General features: G+C 36.4%; 1 protein-coding gene across 3 annotated transcripts in view; it reads right to left on the minus strand.

Annotated features, from left to right (window-relative positions):
- Positions 1-21,293, minus strand: part of XIRP2 (xin actin binding repeat containing 2) — a 79,787-nt gene that overhangs the window by 41,262 nt on the left and 17,232 nt on the right. For 2 of the 3 annotated variants that reach the window (XM_027558669.1, XM_027558660.1), the window contains exons 2-3: positions 11,501-11,661; positions 5,858-5,995 (exon numbers count right to left, since the gene is read on the minus strand). In XM_027558669.1, the coding sequence (XP_027414470.1) occupies positions 5,858-5,995; positions 11,501-11,557 (195 nt within the window). In that variant the 5' untranslated portion in view covers positions 11,558-11,661. Of the gene's footprint in view, positions 1-5,857; positions 5,996-11,500; positions 11,662-21,293 lie in introns of those variants that run through there. The other variant, XM_027558680.1, reaches the window with a different exon arrangement.

The following is a 21,293-nucleotide window of genomic DNA, read 5'->3' on the forward strand; positions in this document are numbered from 1 at the left end:
ACACATTTATCCTAATATCTGCTCCATGTACTTCAAGATCTCTTTTTAAAGATGAGGGGATGGATTATTCAGAATGTTTTCCCAAATGGAGCCTGTTGTAGTGAGTGGATTAAAAATATCCCTCTTAAGTGGTCCTTTCCATTCTAGTATTAAGAACCTACTGCTTTTCACTGGCATAGAATTCTGAGAATTCAGTCCTAAGACAAAATGAGAAACAATGCTAATGTGGTATTTCTAATCTAAATATCAACAGGACACATGCTGAATGGCTCATAATCCCTTAAGGAGGGTTGGATTTCATTCTTATCTACAGGAATAAGTAACGGATACTTTGAAAAACAGGCTCTAAATGGGTGATATTAAAAACAGTACTAACTACCAGAACCACCGATAACAATAAAGTTTTCCCCAACACATTCCTCTAAGAAGCTGAATTCCACACCCCTGTTACCCAGAGACCATGACTGTCCAGAGTGGCTTCTTTTTCTAATTTACATAAGGATATTCCCACAAGCTAGAAGTGATGTTGCTAACTGTTGCTGCTGCTGCTGCTGCTAAGTCGCTTCAGTTGTGTTCGACTCTGTGCAACCCCATAGACGGCAGCCCACCAGGCTCCTCTGTCCATGGAATTCTCCAGACAAGAATTCTGGGGTGGGTTGCCATTTCCTCCTCCAATGCATGAAAGTGAAAAGTGAAAGTGAAGTCGCTCAGTCGTGTCCGACTTGTAGCGACCCCATGGACTGCAGCCCACCAGGCTCCTCCATCCATGGGATTTTCCAGGCAAGAGTCCTGGAGTGGGGTGCCATTGCCTTCTCTGAAGTCGAAGTCTAGAATACATAAATAGGACATTATTCCCAGTTTAAAATGTTTGGCATAGTGAGTGTTCCTGTATCTAGTACCTGCTTTCCCCCCACTATTTAAACCTCTTTTTCAATAGGTATAATCAATTAAAAAAAGAGGGAACTTTACCCTCAGAGATAGCTTAATTTTCAAAACCTGTTTAGTCCTGTTGCCTGTCTTCTAGACAAACTGCTTCCAAATAGCTAATTACCTTGAAACATCTCACTTCAATACATTAGGAAAAAAAAAGAGGCAGATTGGAATTCATATTACACCTTATGAAATTATTGGAGGAGGAAATGGCAACCCACTCCAGTATTCTTGCCTGGAGAATTCCATGGACAGAGGAGCCTGGCAAGCTACAAGTGCATGGGGTCGCAAAGAGTTGGACACGACCGAGCGACTAACATTTTCACTTCACTATGAAGTTATTACTAATTGTGATGTTAAATATTGTCAGAAATCCAAAACAAATGTTCTTTCTTTTAACTCTAATTAAACTTGATTTCCAAGTTAATTTATATATGTGAGCAAACTAAATATTTTTCTGGCTATGGGCAGAACTTAGCAGAGAGATAAATCTCAAGTACTTTAAACAAAGAGACAGAAAACACTCTCAGGCATGACAACAATTTGGATAAAACAGAATTAACTGTTTGTCTACCAATAAATGTTTTGTCCTCAATCCCTGCTGATAAAAGAAGAGATTTTTAGAATGCATTCAGAACACTTTAAACATTTAAGTGAATATCTAAAACATGAGTTTTCTGCATTTTCTGCCCTATAACCAAATTTGATAGATATCTCAAATTTCCATTAAGAATTATAAGTCAGTAATTTGACTTTTAAGGACAGATGACTTGTTTCTTTTATTCCCTACAGATTTCTGTGTAAGAGTCAATAAATGGTATTTACTTGTTCATTCTCCCACGTTTCCTTTCTATTTTATTTATATTGCATTGCATTCCTTATGGAATTATGGGGTATTATTAGTATGTCTAAAGGCAGATAATGAAACTGAAGTTCAGAGAGGTCATTACAGGCTTAGAATCATGCAGCTATTCAGGTTTTTAGTGCATTTTTTTATTTACTCTTACACACTTTAGTATTTCATGTTCTCAGAGCAGGGATTACAGCCTATAATAGTACACTATATTTGCAAGGAGAAAAACACATCTGCAAAACACATACACACACATATTGCTTGACTGCTTTGATTTTTTTGATTGTTTTTTGATTTGATTGTTTTTACCCAGGTTTGATTTGTTTTTGATTGGTTGATTGTTTTGGTTTGATGGTTTTTACCCAGCCTCTATTTATTGTTTGTTCCTAAGGGGATGTGGAGGACATGCACAGAGGCTGCTCAGCCAATCAGCATCCTCTGGCTATAGTACTTTAGTTCTAGGGGAAGCACATGTATTCCATTTAGAGCCAATTAGATGTTATAAAGGCTTTTCCTGGGGCTTCTGGGAAAAGGATTCTCCTTTTTCTCCATCATTTTTAGTCTTTTCTGGGGAAAATTTGAGTGAAAATGGGGCCAACTCAGAGGAAGTAAGGCTGAGAGGTTAAAAAAGAAAAGAAATATGATCAAGGAGATATTCAGTTTTTAAAACAAACACTTGGAAAGTGTTTATAAGGTCCAAGCACAATCTTAAGTACTTTACAAAAACAGCTTTTTTAATGCTCTTAACAAACCTATCAGGTGGGTGCTATTCTAATCTTGGCTTTATAATTGAGGAAATTGAGACACAGAGATATTAAGAAACTTGCCGAATGTCACCAGCTAATATGTTAGGAAGGGTTTCCTTGGTGGCTTAGCAGTAAAGAATCCGCTTGCCAAAGCAGGAAATGTGGGTTTGATCCCAGGGTCAGGAAGATCGCCTGGAGAAGGAAATGGCAACCTACTTCCAGTATTCTTGCCTGGAGATCCCATGGACAGAGGAGCCTGGTGTGCTATGGTCTATGGGGTCCCAAAGAGTCGGACACGACTGAGTGACTAAACAACAACAACAATGAGTTAAGGAGCAGGGATATGGACCCAAGTGATCTGGCTCCATCCAAGTGCTCCTAGCTACTGTGCTAGAGACATACTGTGAATCCTTAGGTAAATCAATGGTAATGTAATACCTGCTTAACAATGGGTTCTCAAAGAAAAGACAGAAAGAGGAAAGGGAGGAAGAATAGAAGGGAAGGAAAGCAGGAAGGACGGGAGAAAAAATATTCCTGATTTGTTGCCAATTCCCTTGGTATTAATATTCATAATATGGCTGATGTCAAGCTATTAACATGATATTATCTGGTTTTCAAAATTCCTAAAAATTTAATAATGAAAGGGTTGGCACAAGCCAGCTGCTCTAGTATACCTCTGGAGATTACATCAAATCTCCCTTCTACAAGATTGCATTTTTATGAATCTGTGATATGCTTTTTAGTTTAAGACGTTTGTGGTTGGGTTTTTGGTCTTTTGCAAAATAAAGTGTCCTAATTGATATCAAATTTTACAGATGATGAAATGCTTTCACGGAAATGCCCGTTGTTATCTTTGACCACCACAATCACCTTGTGAAATAGACAAATCACTCATCGCTTTCTCCATCTTAACAGAAACTGACTTGAGGGGGTTATGAATTTGGACTATGTAGTACTGGCAACATAATTTGCGATACTCAGTGTAAAATGAAAATGTAATGTTCCTTGTTCAAAAATCATGAAGAATTTCAAGATAATAGCAGAGTATGAAACTAAATGCAGGGCCCTTCCATCCAAGGGGTCCTGTGTACCTGCTCCCCGTGAAGGCGGCCCTGGGTCTACGTGACTCAGCTGATAAACTTCAGAGGTGGCGCGTGAACTCATATCTACAAGTCTCATAGTTCTTACACTCTATCACACCGCTTTCCTGTAAGTTAAAGGATCTGTAAAACCTATACTTCTACATAGGATTTATTTAAATTATTAATAATGACTATATATCATGTAGTCGATCAATTTCAAGTAAATACACATACTTGATTCACTTAGATTCCTATGTTGTAAAAGCTATATTTTAGATCACAAGTATATCCAATCCCAGGTTTCCTTGGTGGCTCAGTGGTAAAGAATCCACCTGCAAGTTTGATCCCTAGGTCGGGAAGATAGCCCTGGAGAAGGAAATGTCAACCCACTCCAGTAATCTTGTCTGAAAAACTCCATGGGCAGTCCTTGAGGTCACAAAAGAGTTGGATATGCCTTAGCGACCAAAGGGCAACAATATCTTGTTGGTGGGAATGCAAACTAGTACAGCCACTATGGAGAACAGTGTGGAGATTCCTTAAAAAACTGGAAATAGAACTGCCTTATGATCCAGCAATCCCACTGCTGGGCATACACACTGAGGAAACCAGAAGGGAAAGAGACACATGTACCCCAGTGTTCATCGCAGCACTGTTTATAATAGCCAGGACATGGAAGCAACCTAGATGTCCATCAGCAGATGAATGGATAAGAAAGCAGTGGTACATATACACAATGGAGTATTACTCAGCCATTAAAAAGAATACCTTTGAATCAGTTCTAATGAGGTGGATGAAACTGGAGCCTATTATACAGAGTGAAGTAAGCCAGAAGGAAAAACACAAATACAGTATACTAACGCATATATATGGAATTTAGAAAGATGGTAACAATAACCCTGTGTACGAGACAGCAAAAGAGACACTGATGTATAGAACAGTCTTATGGACTCTGTGGGAGAGGGAGAGGGTGGGAAGATTTGGGAGAATTACATTGAAACATGTAAAATATCATGTAAGAAACGAGTTGCCAGTCCAGGTTTGATGCACGATACTGGATGCTTGGGGCTGGTGCACTGGGACAACCCAGAGGGATGGTATGGGGAGGGAGGAGGGAGGAGGGTTCAGGATGGGGAACACATGTATACCTGTGGCGGATTCATTTTGATATTTGGCAAAACTAATACAATTATGTAAAATTTAAAAATAAAATAAAATTAAAAAAAAAAGTCAAAAAATAAATAAATAAAACAGTAAAAAAAAAAAAACAATATCCAATCTTAATTTATTTACATTTCCTTTAGGAAAAATTAAAAGAAATCTTGCCTTAAACTTGAGCTACTTAATTTTTTTTTTTCAAAAAGCCAGAAAAAGAAAACAAATACTAATTCACATATCAGACTTTTAATTAATCTGATATACTTTCCCTGCTACCCTACCACCATACACACTCAACTGCCTTAATATTCAAAACTGAGACAACTCTAAATATCCTTGGGATTTTTCTGAAAAAAAAACAAAAAAACAAAAAATACTTTTATGTCCTATGACAACATTTCAGAACTATCCCAGTTACTTTCTTCCTCATAGAAAGGCTATTTATAGTGCAATTACTATTTTTCACAGTGCCAGGCTCAATCTAATGAGTTTTATTACTAATGTTTTCACAATCAAAAATCATTATAACCCATGATAATATTTGGTGATATATGACAATGGAGTAATGAAATGGGAAAATAAATCTTTCATGTAAGATAACATTTAGAGGTTGCATCAGTAAGTTTCATATAACATCTGGGTTCCACTACTCAATTTTTGATGATTTTAAGAAAGCAGAAAACTCATCAGAATAAGCAGCTGAATAATGCTTCAAATTTAATCTATGCAAACAAATAACAGGTAGTTTATCATGAGTTATAATGTAAAGACAGAGGTTCAATGTAAATATTGTTCTCAACATTTCTGTTTACCTGTTGACTTAGACTATTTAATTTTCATTTTTGAGACAATACAAGCTGAGAAAAAAATATACCAGTATGATTTTCTAGAAACATGTCAAAATGCTCTAGTAAGTCAATATGCTGATATGCTTTCAGGATGATTTTCAAAACATTTCAAAATTACCATTCTTGATGAGTAATGTAAACAAATATACCACCAAAGAGGGCGGGTATGTGTGTTTTATATTAGCACTGAAATAAGAGCATTTCAGCCCGACAGGATTTATCCTTTACTGATAGTAGTATTACCTGCTCAGATCTGTTCTGGTGTTGGTATTGGTACTGAGTGAAGGTATTAGAGGAAGAAGCAATTTTGTCCTTCTCAAACTGTTTCTTCACTCTGGCCAAACCACCAGGTACTGTGCACATTTCTGATTCTTCCAGCATCTAAGACAAATTAAGAAAAAGGAAAATTCAACTTTACATCATCTCAGGGTGGGATTCTCAAGCTGTTTAAAAAAAAATCATTGACAGTTATTAATGGGTGGTATAATAGGAAGACAGTAACATAAACAATTATTTCAGAAGGGCTTTATTACAGAAAACCTTAATAAAAATAATCTATCCATGTTGGATTTTCATGTGTCAGTCTTCTGATATAAAGTTAGAAGAATCTTCAAAGTATTGAGTTAATTTTCTTTATCTCAGATAGATTTTGATGTCTAGAGATTAGACCTATTAGAATGTATTTCTCTCATACTACACAAACTAGCCAGATATTAGATAATGGATTAAATTTTAATCCATAATAAAGTCATTATTAAAATTCCAAATGTCTAGATAGGTAACACATTATTAAGAATATTAAAAAACATTTGACTTATTCCAAAATGTACTTAAATCATTAAGGATAAATAAAATAGCTTTGGAGTTATTTTAGGGGAGCATATTTTTAATCATACGCAAAAATATTAAAGTTAATAAAAATAACCACTATTTAATACATAGTGCTGAGTGATTTTCTTCTATATGTTTACATATATTTTTTCATTTGATGCTTCTCCATATTCTGTGAGATATGAACATTTATCATCCTCACTTTAAAATGAGGAAATTGAGGTTTGGGGAAGTAAGACATCTTGTTAAATTCTTACAACTAGGGTGTGAGTGTGGGAGCTGGAGTTTGAACCCACATCTGCCTGTCTTAATCACAGCTGTCTGTCTTAACACTAGCCTTTAAAAACTAGGCAGAAAAACAGATACTCCGGGCTGGATGTACCCTAGGACTCAGCTCTTAGCCTTGGTATATGAGACTCTGGGTTTGGGGGGAGGGTCTAAGTTTAGAAAGATCCTGGTCTATGGCAGTTTACGGATGAGAAAGCTCATTCTAGTAGGAGTCACTTGGAGCAAGCTGAACAACTTTGAGAAGTTGTCTCAGATACTCTGCCCCTGTAAGAAGCAGTAGTAACTCGAAGGCTTTGGTTTTGACGATTCAGCATATTCCCCAGCCCAGCAGGCACTCAAGCCCAGGTGGGACGACAACTGTTAAGCAAACAGGCCCCAGGCCAACCCACTCTCCTCTAGGATGTGTCCCAGTATGAGACTGGGAGGAGATTCAGTGACACTTCATGCACAGAAGGTCTCCTGAGGTCTGGCCCAGTCCTGACATAACCCTGGAAGACTTGAGACCCGAGAGTAACTGGATACTTGTGAGCTGAGCTTCCCTGGACTGTGGATTCTTACGATCCTGAAATCTTGACTGAAATAGTTTCTCAAACAAGTACTAAAAGTACAACACTATATTGAGGTTTGCTGTACGCTAAAGTGGGTTTCCAGAGGTGGGAGTGGTAAAGAATCCACCTGCCAATGTAGGAGACACAAGAGACACAAGGGTTTGATCCCTGGGTCGGGAAAATCCCCTGGTGGAGTAAATGGCAGCCCACTCTAGTATTCTTGCCTGGGATATCCCATGGACAGAGAAGCCTGGCGGGCTGCAGTCCGTGGGGTCACAGAGTTGGACAGGACTGACCGTGCATGCATGCACACATGCACGCAATACTCTAAGATACCGGAGATGAAATTAACATTCAGGATTGTCTGAATTACTGGCAGATACTCAAGTGGTTGCTTTATCAAGTTTATAACCTTTCCCCAGTTATAGGGCCTGCCAAATATTTAAGAATAGCACATTAGCTCAATGGAAAGAAGGGATACTTTCTATCAAACTGTAACAAACTTCACGTATAAATCCTGGTCAATTACTATCACTTGATACATGTTAAAATCATAAGAAATTATGGCATCTCTTTTGAAATTTAAGATAAAGAAAGGGAAGGGCAAATTAAGGCTATAGTATTTCTCTTATCCCCATCATTTAATTTACATAAATGACCTTTTTCAATTGATCATGTATAGATAATATATAAATATCAAATTACAGAAATCAAGCCAAATTTTGTTAAGAAGAAAGTTACCTTTTCCAACAACTATAAACAATGTCCAAATGATGTGCAAATTAATCTGGTAGGTCTGATTAATTGTGCTAATGAATGGATACTTTCCTAGTATGTGTATTTGCACAAAAATATCAGTTCTTACACTGAATCAGATTGCCTCTTATCTACTAAACGAATTAGGGGAAAATGAATATATCCATTCATTTCCTTTAGCATTGTGCTTTGGAATTAGACCATGTTACACATGCAACGATGCATAGTTTGTTAATATCTTCTAGTAACACAACCCAGTACTCCTCATGCCACTTGCTGGCCTAAGGGGGAAAGCCCTTTGAGCTATAGTTTAGTTTGTAGGAGTGAAAAGGTTTTCTTGTTTACTTCAGTTTATAAGTGCAAGTTTACCTATGTAAGATGGCAGGACTTACTCAAGAAGCAGCCTGTGATTATGAGCTGGAGTGATGTTTCTTTGCTTAGACTGAAATCATTTTGCCTTGGTTACCACCATGTACTGACATCTCAACTACTCCATGTACTTGTCAATGACCATATAACTTAGATTGCTTTGCGTTGAACCTTTCAAAAAATGTTTATCCTTATTCTATGTTTCCTATTCTTGGACACAGCAACAAGATTTGGATTTTAATGGGTACACCAATAATAATTATTCTATTAACAAGTCAATTTAAATACCTAACACAAAATCTACCTAATGTTATTTTAATAGTAAGTTAATTTAAATATATAACACTTAAACCTAGGCAAGTATATTACATAGAGAATCAGCAATTTTGTTTACAAAGAACTGTTCTTGGTTTCTAGAGCATAATAGAAATAACATAATTTGGGGAGTAGGACAAACAGTGATTCTGATCCCATGTATGAGCCTTAAAACCTTGGGCTAGAGTTCCTTAACCTCAGTTTTCTTTCTTATAAACTCGGAGGAGTAGCAACATATTTCTCACAGATTTTTTGCAAGTGTTGAAAAAGAAGATAAAGGAAATGAAACTGCACAGCACAAAATGTATTGTTTTGTTGCTTAATAAATGTTACTTCTCCTTTCTCCTCCAGGGGGCTTCTGTGGACTGATGCTTTTTCACAGGCAGGCCTTTCCTTTGGTGGTGGTGGTGTAGTCCCTAAGTCGTGTCGGACTCTTGAGACCCCATGGACTGCAGCCCGCCAGGCTCCTCTGCCCATGGGATTCTCCAGGCAAGAATACTGGAGTGGGTTGCCATTTCCTTCTCCAGGGGATCTTCCTGACCCAGGGATTGAACCCTGGTCTCCTTCTTTGCAGGCAGATCCTCTACCAACTGAGCTCTGAGGGAAGCCCCAGCCTTTCCTTTATGTTCAACAAAATACCATCTGGCTGATTCTAGGACAAAGAGAAACTGATCTAGGACAAAGAAACTATCTCAGTGTGATTCAAATATAATGGATTCAGTTTGGGGCCAAATCAATGACTTCCGAATTCTGCACATAAAATATTGGTTTATTTATGTAGACAACACTTGGTTATAAGTAGTTTCCACGCTTTTTTGATTAAACAAACATTTGAAGCAATTGACCAAATGAGGCAGTTATTTTGCTGTATCTTAGATATTTATCAGGATTTCTCTGAGATAATATATGTGCTCATTTTTCTCAAAATATTAGCTTAGGGGCAAACCAAACAATAGGGCATTTTTTTTGGACCAAAGATGCTTTCCTGTATAAGAAGAGGCAGTTGAATATAGTTAAAAGAGTACTAGAGTCAAGAGACTTTGAATCTAGTCTGGCTTTTTTGCTATCTAATTACATGACCTCCCATAAATCGCTGTCCCTCAGTTTGTTTTATCTGTACATGGGCAGGAAAGACAGGGACTATTACATTCCTTTTATATAGACTTTCTTCAGAATAGCACTGAAATTAAAAAATTTTTATATGAAATAGTGAGAAATTTACTTTCTCATGTGCCCGATTTAAATGTTTTTCTTTTAACATACTATAAATACAAATCATGCCTTGTACACATTTGTTTTATGGTATAGTATCCTCGTGCCTAGCAAGATAAAAGTCTTCCTAGATAAAAGATAGCTTAGTAAATAGCTAGTCTTTATCTAGGTATTTTCAAAGTCAGCTTGTTTCCCCAAGAAACATTTTTCCAATTTATTATCTAACTTGTGGTGAAGTTGCTTAATGATCCAGCAGGGGGTGCTATGTAAGAAGGCTGGCAGGAGGTGCTGGAGGGATACTATTTGTTTTGGAAGTATTTAGATACTTATTTCTCTACATTCATTCAGCATCTATGCTGTGTCTCAAATGTATTTTAATTACGATGCAAAATCTGAAATGTCATCTAGAATTGCAGTATTGTTAATGAGTTTGGCACAGTCATTCTTGTCTCTGAATAATTTGTAAAGAAAAACGCCGCTTCACAGTAGCTATTTTAGAATACCACCCTTCTTGGCTATTCTTTCTCTCTTTTGGATAAATGAACATCTTTGCTAACTTGAAGATTATAATTGTAAAAGAATATCCTTACATTCCATTAAACTATAAAGCTTCTACTAATAAAATGACTTCTCAAATCCTGTGGCTCGAAGGCCACAGAATATGGAGCCCAACAAACTCTTTTGAATATGACTTTATTATGCACTGGCTCTAAAAATCGGTGGTCTTACTGAATCCTGCTGTTTCCTATAATCATAATTGGTTTAGCAGAGTGCCTACATTGCTAATCTCCCTCATTTCTATGTTGATTAAGCTACTCGTAATGGATTTAGTGCATACAGAGAAATGAAAAAAGCAAAAGAAATTATATTGCCAGTGAATTTAAATTAACTATACATGTGACCAAGGAGGATGGGAGGCAGACCCACATTATTAAGATTTTGAAATTAATTCCCAACCTTCCTGAGGAGAATAGCTATAGGTTAAATGATAATTGTGGCAATAATAACACATTTATACAGTGCCTTACGGCTTACATGTAAATTATCTCTTTGACTCTTCGCAGAGACCCTCTGCAGTAGGTGGTTTTTCCCATTTTTCAGTTAAGGAAACTGAAGTTCAGAGAGGGGTTAAGATAGTAGCCCAAGTTGATACAAATGGTAAGTGGCAGCGTGCATGCTAAGTGGCTTTAGTCATGTCTAACTTTTTGTGACCCTAGGGGCTGTAGCCTGACAGGCTCCTCTGTCCATGGGATTCTTCATGCAAAAATACTGGAGTGGATTGCCATGCCCTCTTCCAGGTTATCTGCCTGACCCAGTGATTAAACCTTAGTCCCTTATGTCTCCTGCATTGGCAGGCAGGTTCTTTACCACTAGTGCCACCTAGGAAGCCCCAGCAAGTGGCAGAGCTGAAGCTTAATTTCAGATACCCTGAATTTGATACATAGTATTTCTGTTTTCTTTACTTTATCCAATTTATCCAGTAGTATTCTTATATTGCCATGTAAAGAGGGCATGTGAAAGGCAGACAATCAGCCTGCCTAATGCAGAAGCACCAGGAGCAGCTTACATTGGCGGAGAAGCTGCGGCAGTCGCCCCTGGAAACAGCTGCCTGGTACTTCGCCATCCGTTCCTTCAAGGACACCACCTCTTGGAGGTCTGATGCACTCTTGCTCTGCACGGCAGTGTCTTCTGCAAATCCACTTGCAGGCTTATTAGGGCCAGTAGTCACTAAAAACAAACGTAGCATGCTCAGATATGATTCAGGTTTTGAAAAGAAAATAACATCATCTTAGGAACAGTGAAGGCAGTTAAAACATCTGGTTTTGGAAAGCAGACTGTAATATACCACAGTATTGCCCATGTTTCATGGTCACCTTCTTTTTTTAAACTTTCAAGCAAAGCTACAAGCCCATAGAGAAGCATCTGTTTATGCAAACAGCAAATGAAAGTACTGCCCCTCTTTCCTGCCATCATTCCAATAAACAGTAAGTATTTATTAAGAGACACATAATGTTAATGAAACTCCTGAAGTACTATGTGTTGGATTTATGCTAAATGCTATAAAAGCATAATCTCATTTACTTCTCTAACCACCTCATGAAGTATGTTCCATTATTTTCCAAAATTTACAGATAAAGAAAATGGAGAATCAGAGTAATTAAAAAACTTTCCCATGATCACACAATTAGTGTCAGATTTGGTGGTTTGACTAAATCTTTAGCAAGTCTAAAAATTGCTCTTTGCCTCTCACTTTACCTTTCAACCCTCAAGGAGATAGATCTAGAAAGATCTATTGAGATAGATCTAAAATATGTGAATGCTATGAGAATTATAGACTGGAGTTTTTCCTTTTATTTCATAGAGGCATGTGTTACATAAGACAGAATTAATAGTTCCCTTTAAAAAAAACTTTTACCAGTCATTCCAGATCACCTGATATTTTCCCATGAAAGCCATCTACCTGACAAAAATATAGGGCATTAGATATTACATATTTGCAAACAGAGCAAAAGCCTGATTGCATGACCACAGGATAACAGATGTTAGAAGCAGAAACATCTTAGAGATACTGTAGTCTCATTTGGTCTAATCGGTTCCTTTTAGGCATAAAGAAACACATCTAAAGGTTTCTTGATGTGAAAGGAATATAAGGACCCTCCCTGGTTAGTGTGATTCTCCATGTTTATTTAAATATTGGTGCCAGAGTTGATTTCACAACTAGTTTTTGTTATTTAATTCAGTGTTTCTTTGTTGCTATCACTCTGCTGGTTTACTATTCACTCTTTAAAAATTGTAATTCCAAAATCATTTCAAGGGCTCCTTCTGGGGCCAACCAGTGAAAGGTGTGTGTTTTGATGTCTATCACTCATTCATACACCCTGCCTTTCTCCTTAGGGCTTGTTGATTTTTGGACTCATAGGGTAGTGGTTTTTGGTGTACTTTGTTATTTGAATTGGTTTACTAACACTGACTCAAAGCCCCAGAAAACCCCAGTTAACAGACCACCAAGCTGTTTCCTCCCTGCCTTGTTCCCCTATCTTCTCACCTTGTCCCCACACTGAACCATCTTATTACATTGTTTTTTCCATCAGCTACTTCAAAGTTTATGTACACAGCAATTTGAGAATAATATGTGTGACCCAGGAGAGATTAAAAATCATTTGTAGTTTGACTCCGTGAGTATTTGGCTTTCCTTAAGGACTTATTATATTAAATTATGGATATATTTTAAGGTTTTAATTTTTTATATTTTATTTCACTCATATCAAAAAGAAACAAAATATAAAGGAATAAGACATTGTATTATATGCATGCTGTGATTGTATAACCTGATATATTCACAATAAATGTGAATTAGTTTTTAAAATTTACCTGTCTTCCGAAAACTCTATATATCCACACAAAAGTATAACTCCTCTAGATAATCCTGATAAAAAGAGATTCCCACAATCTACTGAAAGTCTTTCACATGCTGAGGAAAATATATCTTTATTTTTCTCTGTGCATTGTCTATTTGTACAGATGAATTCTGATCATGTTCAGCCATACTCCTCTTGTTGTAAATGGTCACTATATAAATTTTAGTGAACGTGAACCACTAAAGGTTTTCCACATTATGATATAAATTTCATTTTGTACATTATTCATAAAATATGTCATTCTTTTATCAGTCTTAATAGAAAGTCAGTAGTTTATTTTTGCAAAAATGTACAGAGTATTTACTTTCCAAATACTTCAATTTTTATCAATTTTTATCCTACTTACTGGGAAATGCCTAAGATTATTAATGGTCAGGAAATCAGTTGCCTGAGTATGAAAGAGATTTGGCTTCCATTGCCTTGTGGCTCTTTATTCTGATCACAGAAAAGACATTACATTTTAATCTCTCTGTTTTTCTCTCTCTCTCCCCCTCTCTTTTCCCCATCAGTGACTTTGCCTACACAGGCAGGGTAGTGGAGTAGAAAACCTACCTGGAGCAAATAAATTGTGTCCATGTTTTTTAACCTCCTAAGTCAATGTCTTTTAATTTCCTCATCTGAAAAACAAGGTGATGCTTCCTGTCGAATGTACTGTGAGGCAGCACACCCATCTGTTCCTATCCTGATGTTGATGACACCTGATGTACATTTGTAAGGTTCATAAAACAGCTTCTTTTTTTATTTTTAACTTATTTATTTGTTGAAGTATAATTGCTTTACAGAATTTTATTGTTTTCTGTCAAACCTCAACCTGAATCAGCCATAGATATACATGTATCCCCTCCCTTCTGAACCTCCCTCCCATCTCCCTCCCCATCCCACCCCTCTAGGTTGATACAGAGCCCCTGTTTGAGTTTTCTGAGCCATACAGCAAATTCCTGTTGGCTATCTATTTTATGCACCCCACTCCAGTACTCTTGCCTGGAAAATCCCATGGATGGAGGAGCCTGGTGGGCTTCCCTCTATGGGGTCGCACAGAGTCGGACGTGACTGCAGTGACTTAGCAGCAGCAGCAGCATATATTTTACACATGGTAATATAAGTTTCCATGTTACTCTTTCCATACATCTCACCCTCTCCTCCCCTCTCCCCATGTCCATAAGTCTATTCTCTATGTCTATTTCTCTATCGCTGCCCTGTAAATAAATTCTTCAGTACCATTTTTCTAGATTCTGTATGTGTGCGTTAGAATACAATATTATCTTTCTCTTTCTGACTCACTTCACTCTGTATCATAGGTTCTAGGTTCATCCACTACATCAGAACTGACTCAAAGGCGTTCCTTTTTATGGCTGAGTAATATTCCATTGTGTATATGTACCACAACATCTTTATCTATTCATCTGTTGATGGACATCTAGGTTGCTTCCATGTTCTAGCTATTGTAAATAGTGTTACAATGAACAATGGGCTACATGTGTCTTTTTAAATTTTGGTTTCCTCAGGGTATATGCCTAGGAGTGGGATTTCTGGGTCAAACGGTGGTTTTATTCCTAGTTTTTTAAGGAATCTCCATACTGTCTTCTATAATGGCTGTATCAATTTACATTCCCACCAACAGTGTGAGAGCGTTCTCTTTTCTCCACACCCTCTCCAGCATTTATTGTTTGTAGACTTTTTGATGAGGGCCATTCTGACTGGTGTGAGGTGATATCTCATTGTAGTTTTGATTTGCATTTTTCTAATAATAAGAAATGTTGAGCATCTTTTCATATATTTGTTAGCCATCTGTAAGGACAGTCCCTTTCTTAGTGATGTGTGGCAAAGAAGATAGGAACATTGGTTGCCTGACCTCATGATATGCTCTTTCAGAATACGACTGAGATTAGAAACAGTGTTAACTGAGTTTAGGGTTACTTTAAAGAGAAAGGCAATACAGAACAAAGTGAGTGTAAGACAGACTCAAAGATATCCTGTACAACACAGGGAATATAGCCAACATTTTGTAATAACGGTAAATGGAAGATAACCTTTAAAAATTAAATAATTTTAAAAAATTACTAATAATTGACTGAAAACTAAAGATGCTATTGTCATAAAATACGTGCAGAAAATAGGGAATAATAGGACCTGTAAGTGTTCTAATGGAAAACAGAGGGTGGAGTAACATGTTATAAGGCTACAGTGGTCTGTGAAAAAGAGGAAGGGAAAATAAAATTTTAGATGACTATTTCTGATAGGAAGCATTATAAATATTTACATCACAAAACCATTGTTCTAGAAGTTATTTGTCTCTGGGATTTAGAGGTAATTCACTGTGCAGATGAGTAAATAAACTTTTTTAAAAGTTCAATGAATTCTCTCAAATCTCCAGTTAATGAGTTTTCCAGCCCAGCCTAGACTCTATTGTAACCCTATATATAGAATGTTTTATTTGCTGATAAGAAAATAATTGCTAATCCACCCCAAAATTAATTCTTTCTGTAATAGAATATATCCTGTAAAGCAGAAAGAGCATATAGGGAAGCACTTGGAAAGAATATACACCACTAACAAATCTAAGCTGTTATTATGAGACTATTGGAAACCAAGGGTAAGAATGCCTTTTCAAAGAATTCTGAGATTCTTAGGGAAAAGATTTCTATTATTACCTTTTGTAATATAAGAAGTTACATACTCCAGTTAGACCCAATTGATGTCCACTTCCTATTTTCTTAAATCATGAGAGAGTCTGTGACTATTTTTCATGTCTCTATTTTCCATGAGCCCCAAACATGCGCTTTTCTTCTGCAGTTTTTAAAAACGAAGAAACTGACTAAACCAATTGATCAATCAAGCAAATTTACCTAGGTTGCAAAATTTATTATGCTTCCTTGAGTTTTACTTCCTGTGGAAAGTCCTTGTTTAGGGAATTTTAAAAAAAGCAAAGTAGTACAAGGTAAGGCAGAATGCCCTGATTTTGTTGAGCAATTATTCATCTGCATGTAATCAGTCACAGAAGGGTTTGCATAGTCAGCCTTCTGTGTTTTCTTGGAGGTGATAATAGTTTTAAGATATCAGATATACAAAATGATGAGGAATAGTCAATGTTTTGAATACACTTTGAAATTTTCTCCTAATTTCACAATTTCTGTTATCAGTGAAAGAATTCTTAGAAATATGCAGAGACTAATATCAAGAGGCATTTCAAAAGGGTCACTGAGACATTTGCTATGAACTAGTCTTTGAATTAGCTGTTCAGGAATTTTCAAAGATGCAATTCAGTATTTTTATTTTATAAATGATATGTTCCTAGAGCATGTCTAAAAAGTGAAATAACAAGTTATAAATATAATTCTAGGGTCTTTTTAGAGTAATGACTTGGAAATAAAGGTTAATGTCTATATACATAGTGGTAGGCTCAGTGTATTGCTTCAAAATACTGTCAAAGTCATAAAAGTATTTACTTAGAAAACACCTAATGTGGCAGGATTCACACGGCCAAGTGCTTTGTCATGATCTTATTTCTAAAGCAAGATTCAATCTCAGCACATTTTCTAAATTTAAATATGTCTTCTTATTTTCAAAATACAAGAGGCCCGTTCCCAAATCGTAGTTGTGGGTAAAGTTTTATGGAAAAGACGATATGTCAATGGATGTTATTGGATGAAAGACTGATATTGAACACCAGGAGCTTCAAAACTGGCTTGCACAAGGATGGTGTAAATTTTTGTGAGTCACCTCTTTACTTCTCCCTTTTGCCTGTGCAATACGAGCTATGTGAAATAAAGTAAAAAAATACTTTGACCTCTTTATTTCACTAAGAGACTGTTTGCTAGAGTCTGAGTTGTAAAGCTGATATTTGGTCTCTCTGATTTAGAGCACAGGTATAAGCAGAGGTGTGTCTGATTTCCTAGCTGTGGTGAAATCAGAAGGAAAGTTATCAAAGGTGGGAAAAGAACTAAAGGTATAAAACTTTTTTAGAAGACTTAAAGCACACATTGAAGGCAGTTAATAGAGTTACTATATGTTGCAGAGGGCTCCCCGGGTAGCTCAGATGGTAAAAAATCTGCCTGCAATGCAGGAGACCTGGGTTCCATCCCTGGGTCCAGAAGATCCCCTAGAGAAGGGAATGGCTTCCCACTCCAGTGTTCTTGCCTGGAGAATTCCATGGACAGAAAAGCCTGGTGAACTACAGTACGTGGTGTCACAAAGAGTTGGACATGACTGAGCGACTTTATTTTTCATATACTGCAGAAGAGAAAAACCAATAGCGAAATACTAATGACAATGTGAAAGAAGATGACAAAGATGGAGAAAAGACAGCAAAATTCAAAATGCTACTGCAAGATAGTAGCATTTCAGTGGGAAGGTGGAGGAATGAGCAGAACAAATGAAAAATAGAATTTTTGCTGAAAATAGAAGAAATATTTGCTGAAAATAAAAGTTGGGCATTGGTAGATTTAAAGTATTTACCATAATCCAGGATAAAAAGTAATTTTAAAACACTGATAGTAAATCCTGGTAAAACATTTCAGAATCAAGGAAAAGAAATTACCCAGACAGATGAAGGATTTCTGTGATGATGAGGCAAAATTCAGGATGTCTTCTTTTTAACACTGAACACTAAAAGCAGTTAGAGAACTGATTACTGAAATTTTAGTTTCCGTAGAGAACTAGAGTCTCTGTGAATTAGAGTCTATGTGAATTCAAGACTCTGAGAACTAGAGTCTACGTGAATTCAAGTTGGTACTCATGTGAAAAGTCAATAAAAATCAAGACACAATCCTTTGAACAAGTCAGCCAAAAAGAAAACACAGAGACTTAACAAAATCAAATGCAATAGTGTAAAACCAAATGTAAATAAACATGTGCCAAACTTCACCTAAAAGACAAAAGACAAATATTAATAAGTCCAGTCATACGCCACTTGCAAGACAAAATTTAAAAAGAAAATCTTGGGCAAGAAATTGCCAGGCAAAAATAAATGAAGAGGAGTTATCATGGCTATATTCCTTTCATGCAGTAGCATTAAAAACAAAAATATGTTCAATGAAATAGAGAGCTATTCTATAAATAGAAGATGCCATCCCACTATGAAGCCATAGCAACAATGGGCTTCTGGATGCTGACTAGCATAGAACAGAAACATATAAAGGTCATCTGTAACAAAAAGGAGAATTTTTATATAATTGTTGTAAACATAATTGCTGTGGATGACTTTAATGTTTTTCCATCTTTGCCATATGAAACTTCAAAAATAAATTAGCTGAATTATACTTTAATAAGGTTTATTTTAATGTCATTTATGTATTATTTATTATTAAACAAATACTGCTTATAATAAATATTCATTATGCTCCAGAACCTCCAGTCTAATTGGTAAGAGACACAGGCAATTTTAGTTTAGAGCGTTTATGGTTTTCCCTCAGGTTGAGTTGGGAGCCCCTGGGATGGGGAGAACCTAATCTACCTGGGTGTGTCATTGCGTTAGGTGTCAGGAAGGCATCCTGAGAAGTGGAATATCTGCCCTGAAACAAGAAAGAGTTGGCATGTGACCATGTGGAAGAGAAGAAGATGCAGAAGAGGAACGAAACAGCAGAATTACCAACAAATTGTGTTGGGAAAATTAGGCAATGCTTTTGAGGAAAACATTAAGAGTTTCTCACCACATGTCAAAGTCAGGAAAATATTTAGAAAACATCTAATATGACCAGATTCACACCACCAAGTGCTTTGTCTTGATCTTATTTCTAAAGCAAGACTTAACTGATTTTTAAAATGATGAAAATTCCTTAGAGAGATATAGCTAATTCATAAAATGAGTTCAGTTGGACTTTCTCAGCATAAAAATTCAAAGTGACAAAATCTTTCAAAATATGTATTGAGACAAAAGAAAACTGGAGGACAGACAAGTATAATAAATAGGCTGAAGTGTTAATTTTCTAATTTTCTGTAAAGAACACTGGTTGAAAAAAAAACCTAACATTATTGAAAAGACAAAAAAATGACTCAAAAGAATGATTCACAAGCAAAAAAACAATAGAAAATATGTATAAAGTGCTTTCTACATGTCAGACATTAGTCTTCCTAATGCTCTCAACTGCCTTATGAGGTAGAGACTATATTTATTTTTAATCTCCATTTTACAGATAAGGAAACAGAGACACAGAAAGACTGTCAAACTTGCTCAAGATCAGGTGGCTAGTAAGCTTCAGAGCTGGAAAGGAAGCTAGACAATCTGGCTCTGGGTTCTGTGACTTAAGTACAATTCTATGCTATATCTCAAGAAGTACAAATGTCCAAAAACCAAAAGACAAACCCAAACAATTACCTTCCCAAGGAAAGAGATGAAGTAAAATTCAAACAACAAAATGATGTTGTTTTTTTTTGCTAACTGACTCATTGCATATGCAATAAAAACATATAAAATAAACAGATAGACCTAGAATACTGATCTGAGGTATAATTATGACTCAAAAGAAATTCTAAGGTTTAATAGTAATTTGAACTCTCAGGCAGAAAAATAAGAATTTAAAGATTTTTTTTATTAGAAATTTTCTAAAATAAATTTAAAAAGCCTTTATTTAGTCCAAACTAAAAGCCAGGCAAAGAATGAGCTGGAGTGTCACAAAAGTCCACAAAGCTGATGCAAATACAGATGTCAGCTTCAAAAGGCAAGTGTAGTTCTGGAGACATATTAATAGCCTTGCTATTATATTCTGGATGCATTCTAAGGAAGTCAACTACTTAGTACTCAGAAAATTGACTTAGAACTAAATTGGGAGAATGATGAACTAAATTCCATAAAATCTAAATATATGATTTATAACCCAGCTCAAATTTGTGTACACCAGATCAAATCTATGGACATACCATAGACTCAGAGCCATTACCATGAATAAATTTTCTATAATTCTTAACATTTGCATATCCCTCAGCTAATAATAAAATTCATCTCTTTTAAGCATTCAGAATGCTGCTGCCAAGTCAAATTTGTACTCAATTTGAGTTTTATATATTTTACCCTTATTTGAATATTATAAAACCAAGAAATAGGTGGAGAATAAAATGAAAGAGCAAGTGTATAGCAAATCTTGCATTAATTTACAGTGTTTGAAAAAACATGGAGAAGAAGGGCAGAGAGTTAACTGAATAAAAGTGTTTGCCGTGATGGCATGAAAGGCATGCTGTGGCATATGCACCCAGTAAATCAGATTCCACCTTTTAAACCAACCTCCCTCTGGCCCCATTCCCCCCAGAAGCATTGTGTCGTGTGTACTCTAGTCACCTCTCCAAAATCCATTCATTCATGTGATTTGCATGATTTATACATTAACAAGAACAGATCATCTCTCAGGGTAATAAAAAGGATTAGTTCTTGCCTTCTTAGTAAGTCTTCCCTAACCACTCTTCTTCTTATTCAGGTACTGGAAGAGATCCTACACATCCAGTTGCCTTATAGAGGAGAAAGACAAGGTTTAGCAATGTGTTAAACAAAGTATAGGTTCTCAAAAGATGTGTACATCCTTATCCCCAAATCTGTGAGAGAGAGAGAGAGAGTGTGTGTGTGTGTGTGTGTATGTTCAGTTATGTCCTGACTCATTGAGACCCCATGGACTGTAGCCCGTCAGGCTCCTCTGTCCATGGGGTTCTCTAGGCATGAATATTGGAGTGGGTTGCCATTTCCTTCTTCAGGGGATCTCCCTGATCCAGGGCTTGAACCTGTGTCTTTTGCTTTTCTTTCATTGGCAAGTGGGTTCTTTACCACTGCACCACTGAGAGGCCCCATTATCTGTGAATATGATATTTTATTGGGTTGACCAAAAGTTCATTCAGATTTTCCTGCAAGATCTTACAGAAAATCTTGAATGTACTTTCTGGTCAACCCAATACATGACAAAGGGGACTTTGCAGATGTGATTAAGAATTTTAAGGTGGGAAGATTATCCAGGATTGTCC

This window comes from Bos indicus x Bos taurus, chromosome 2, assembly GCF_003369695.1.
Source record: "Bos indicus x Bos taurus breed Angus x Brahman F1 hybrid chromosome 2, Bos_hybrid_MaternalHap_v2.0, whole genome shotgun sequence".
NCBI classification, from domain to species: domain Eukaryota; kingdom Metazoa; phylum Chordata; class Mammalia; order Artiodactyla; family Bovidae; genus Bos; species Bos indicus x Bos taurus.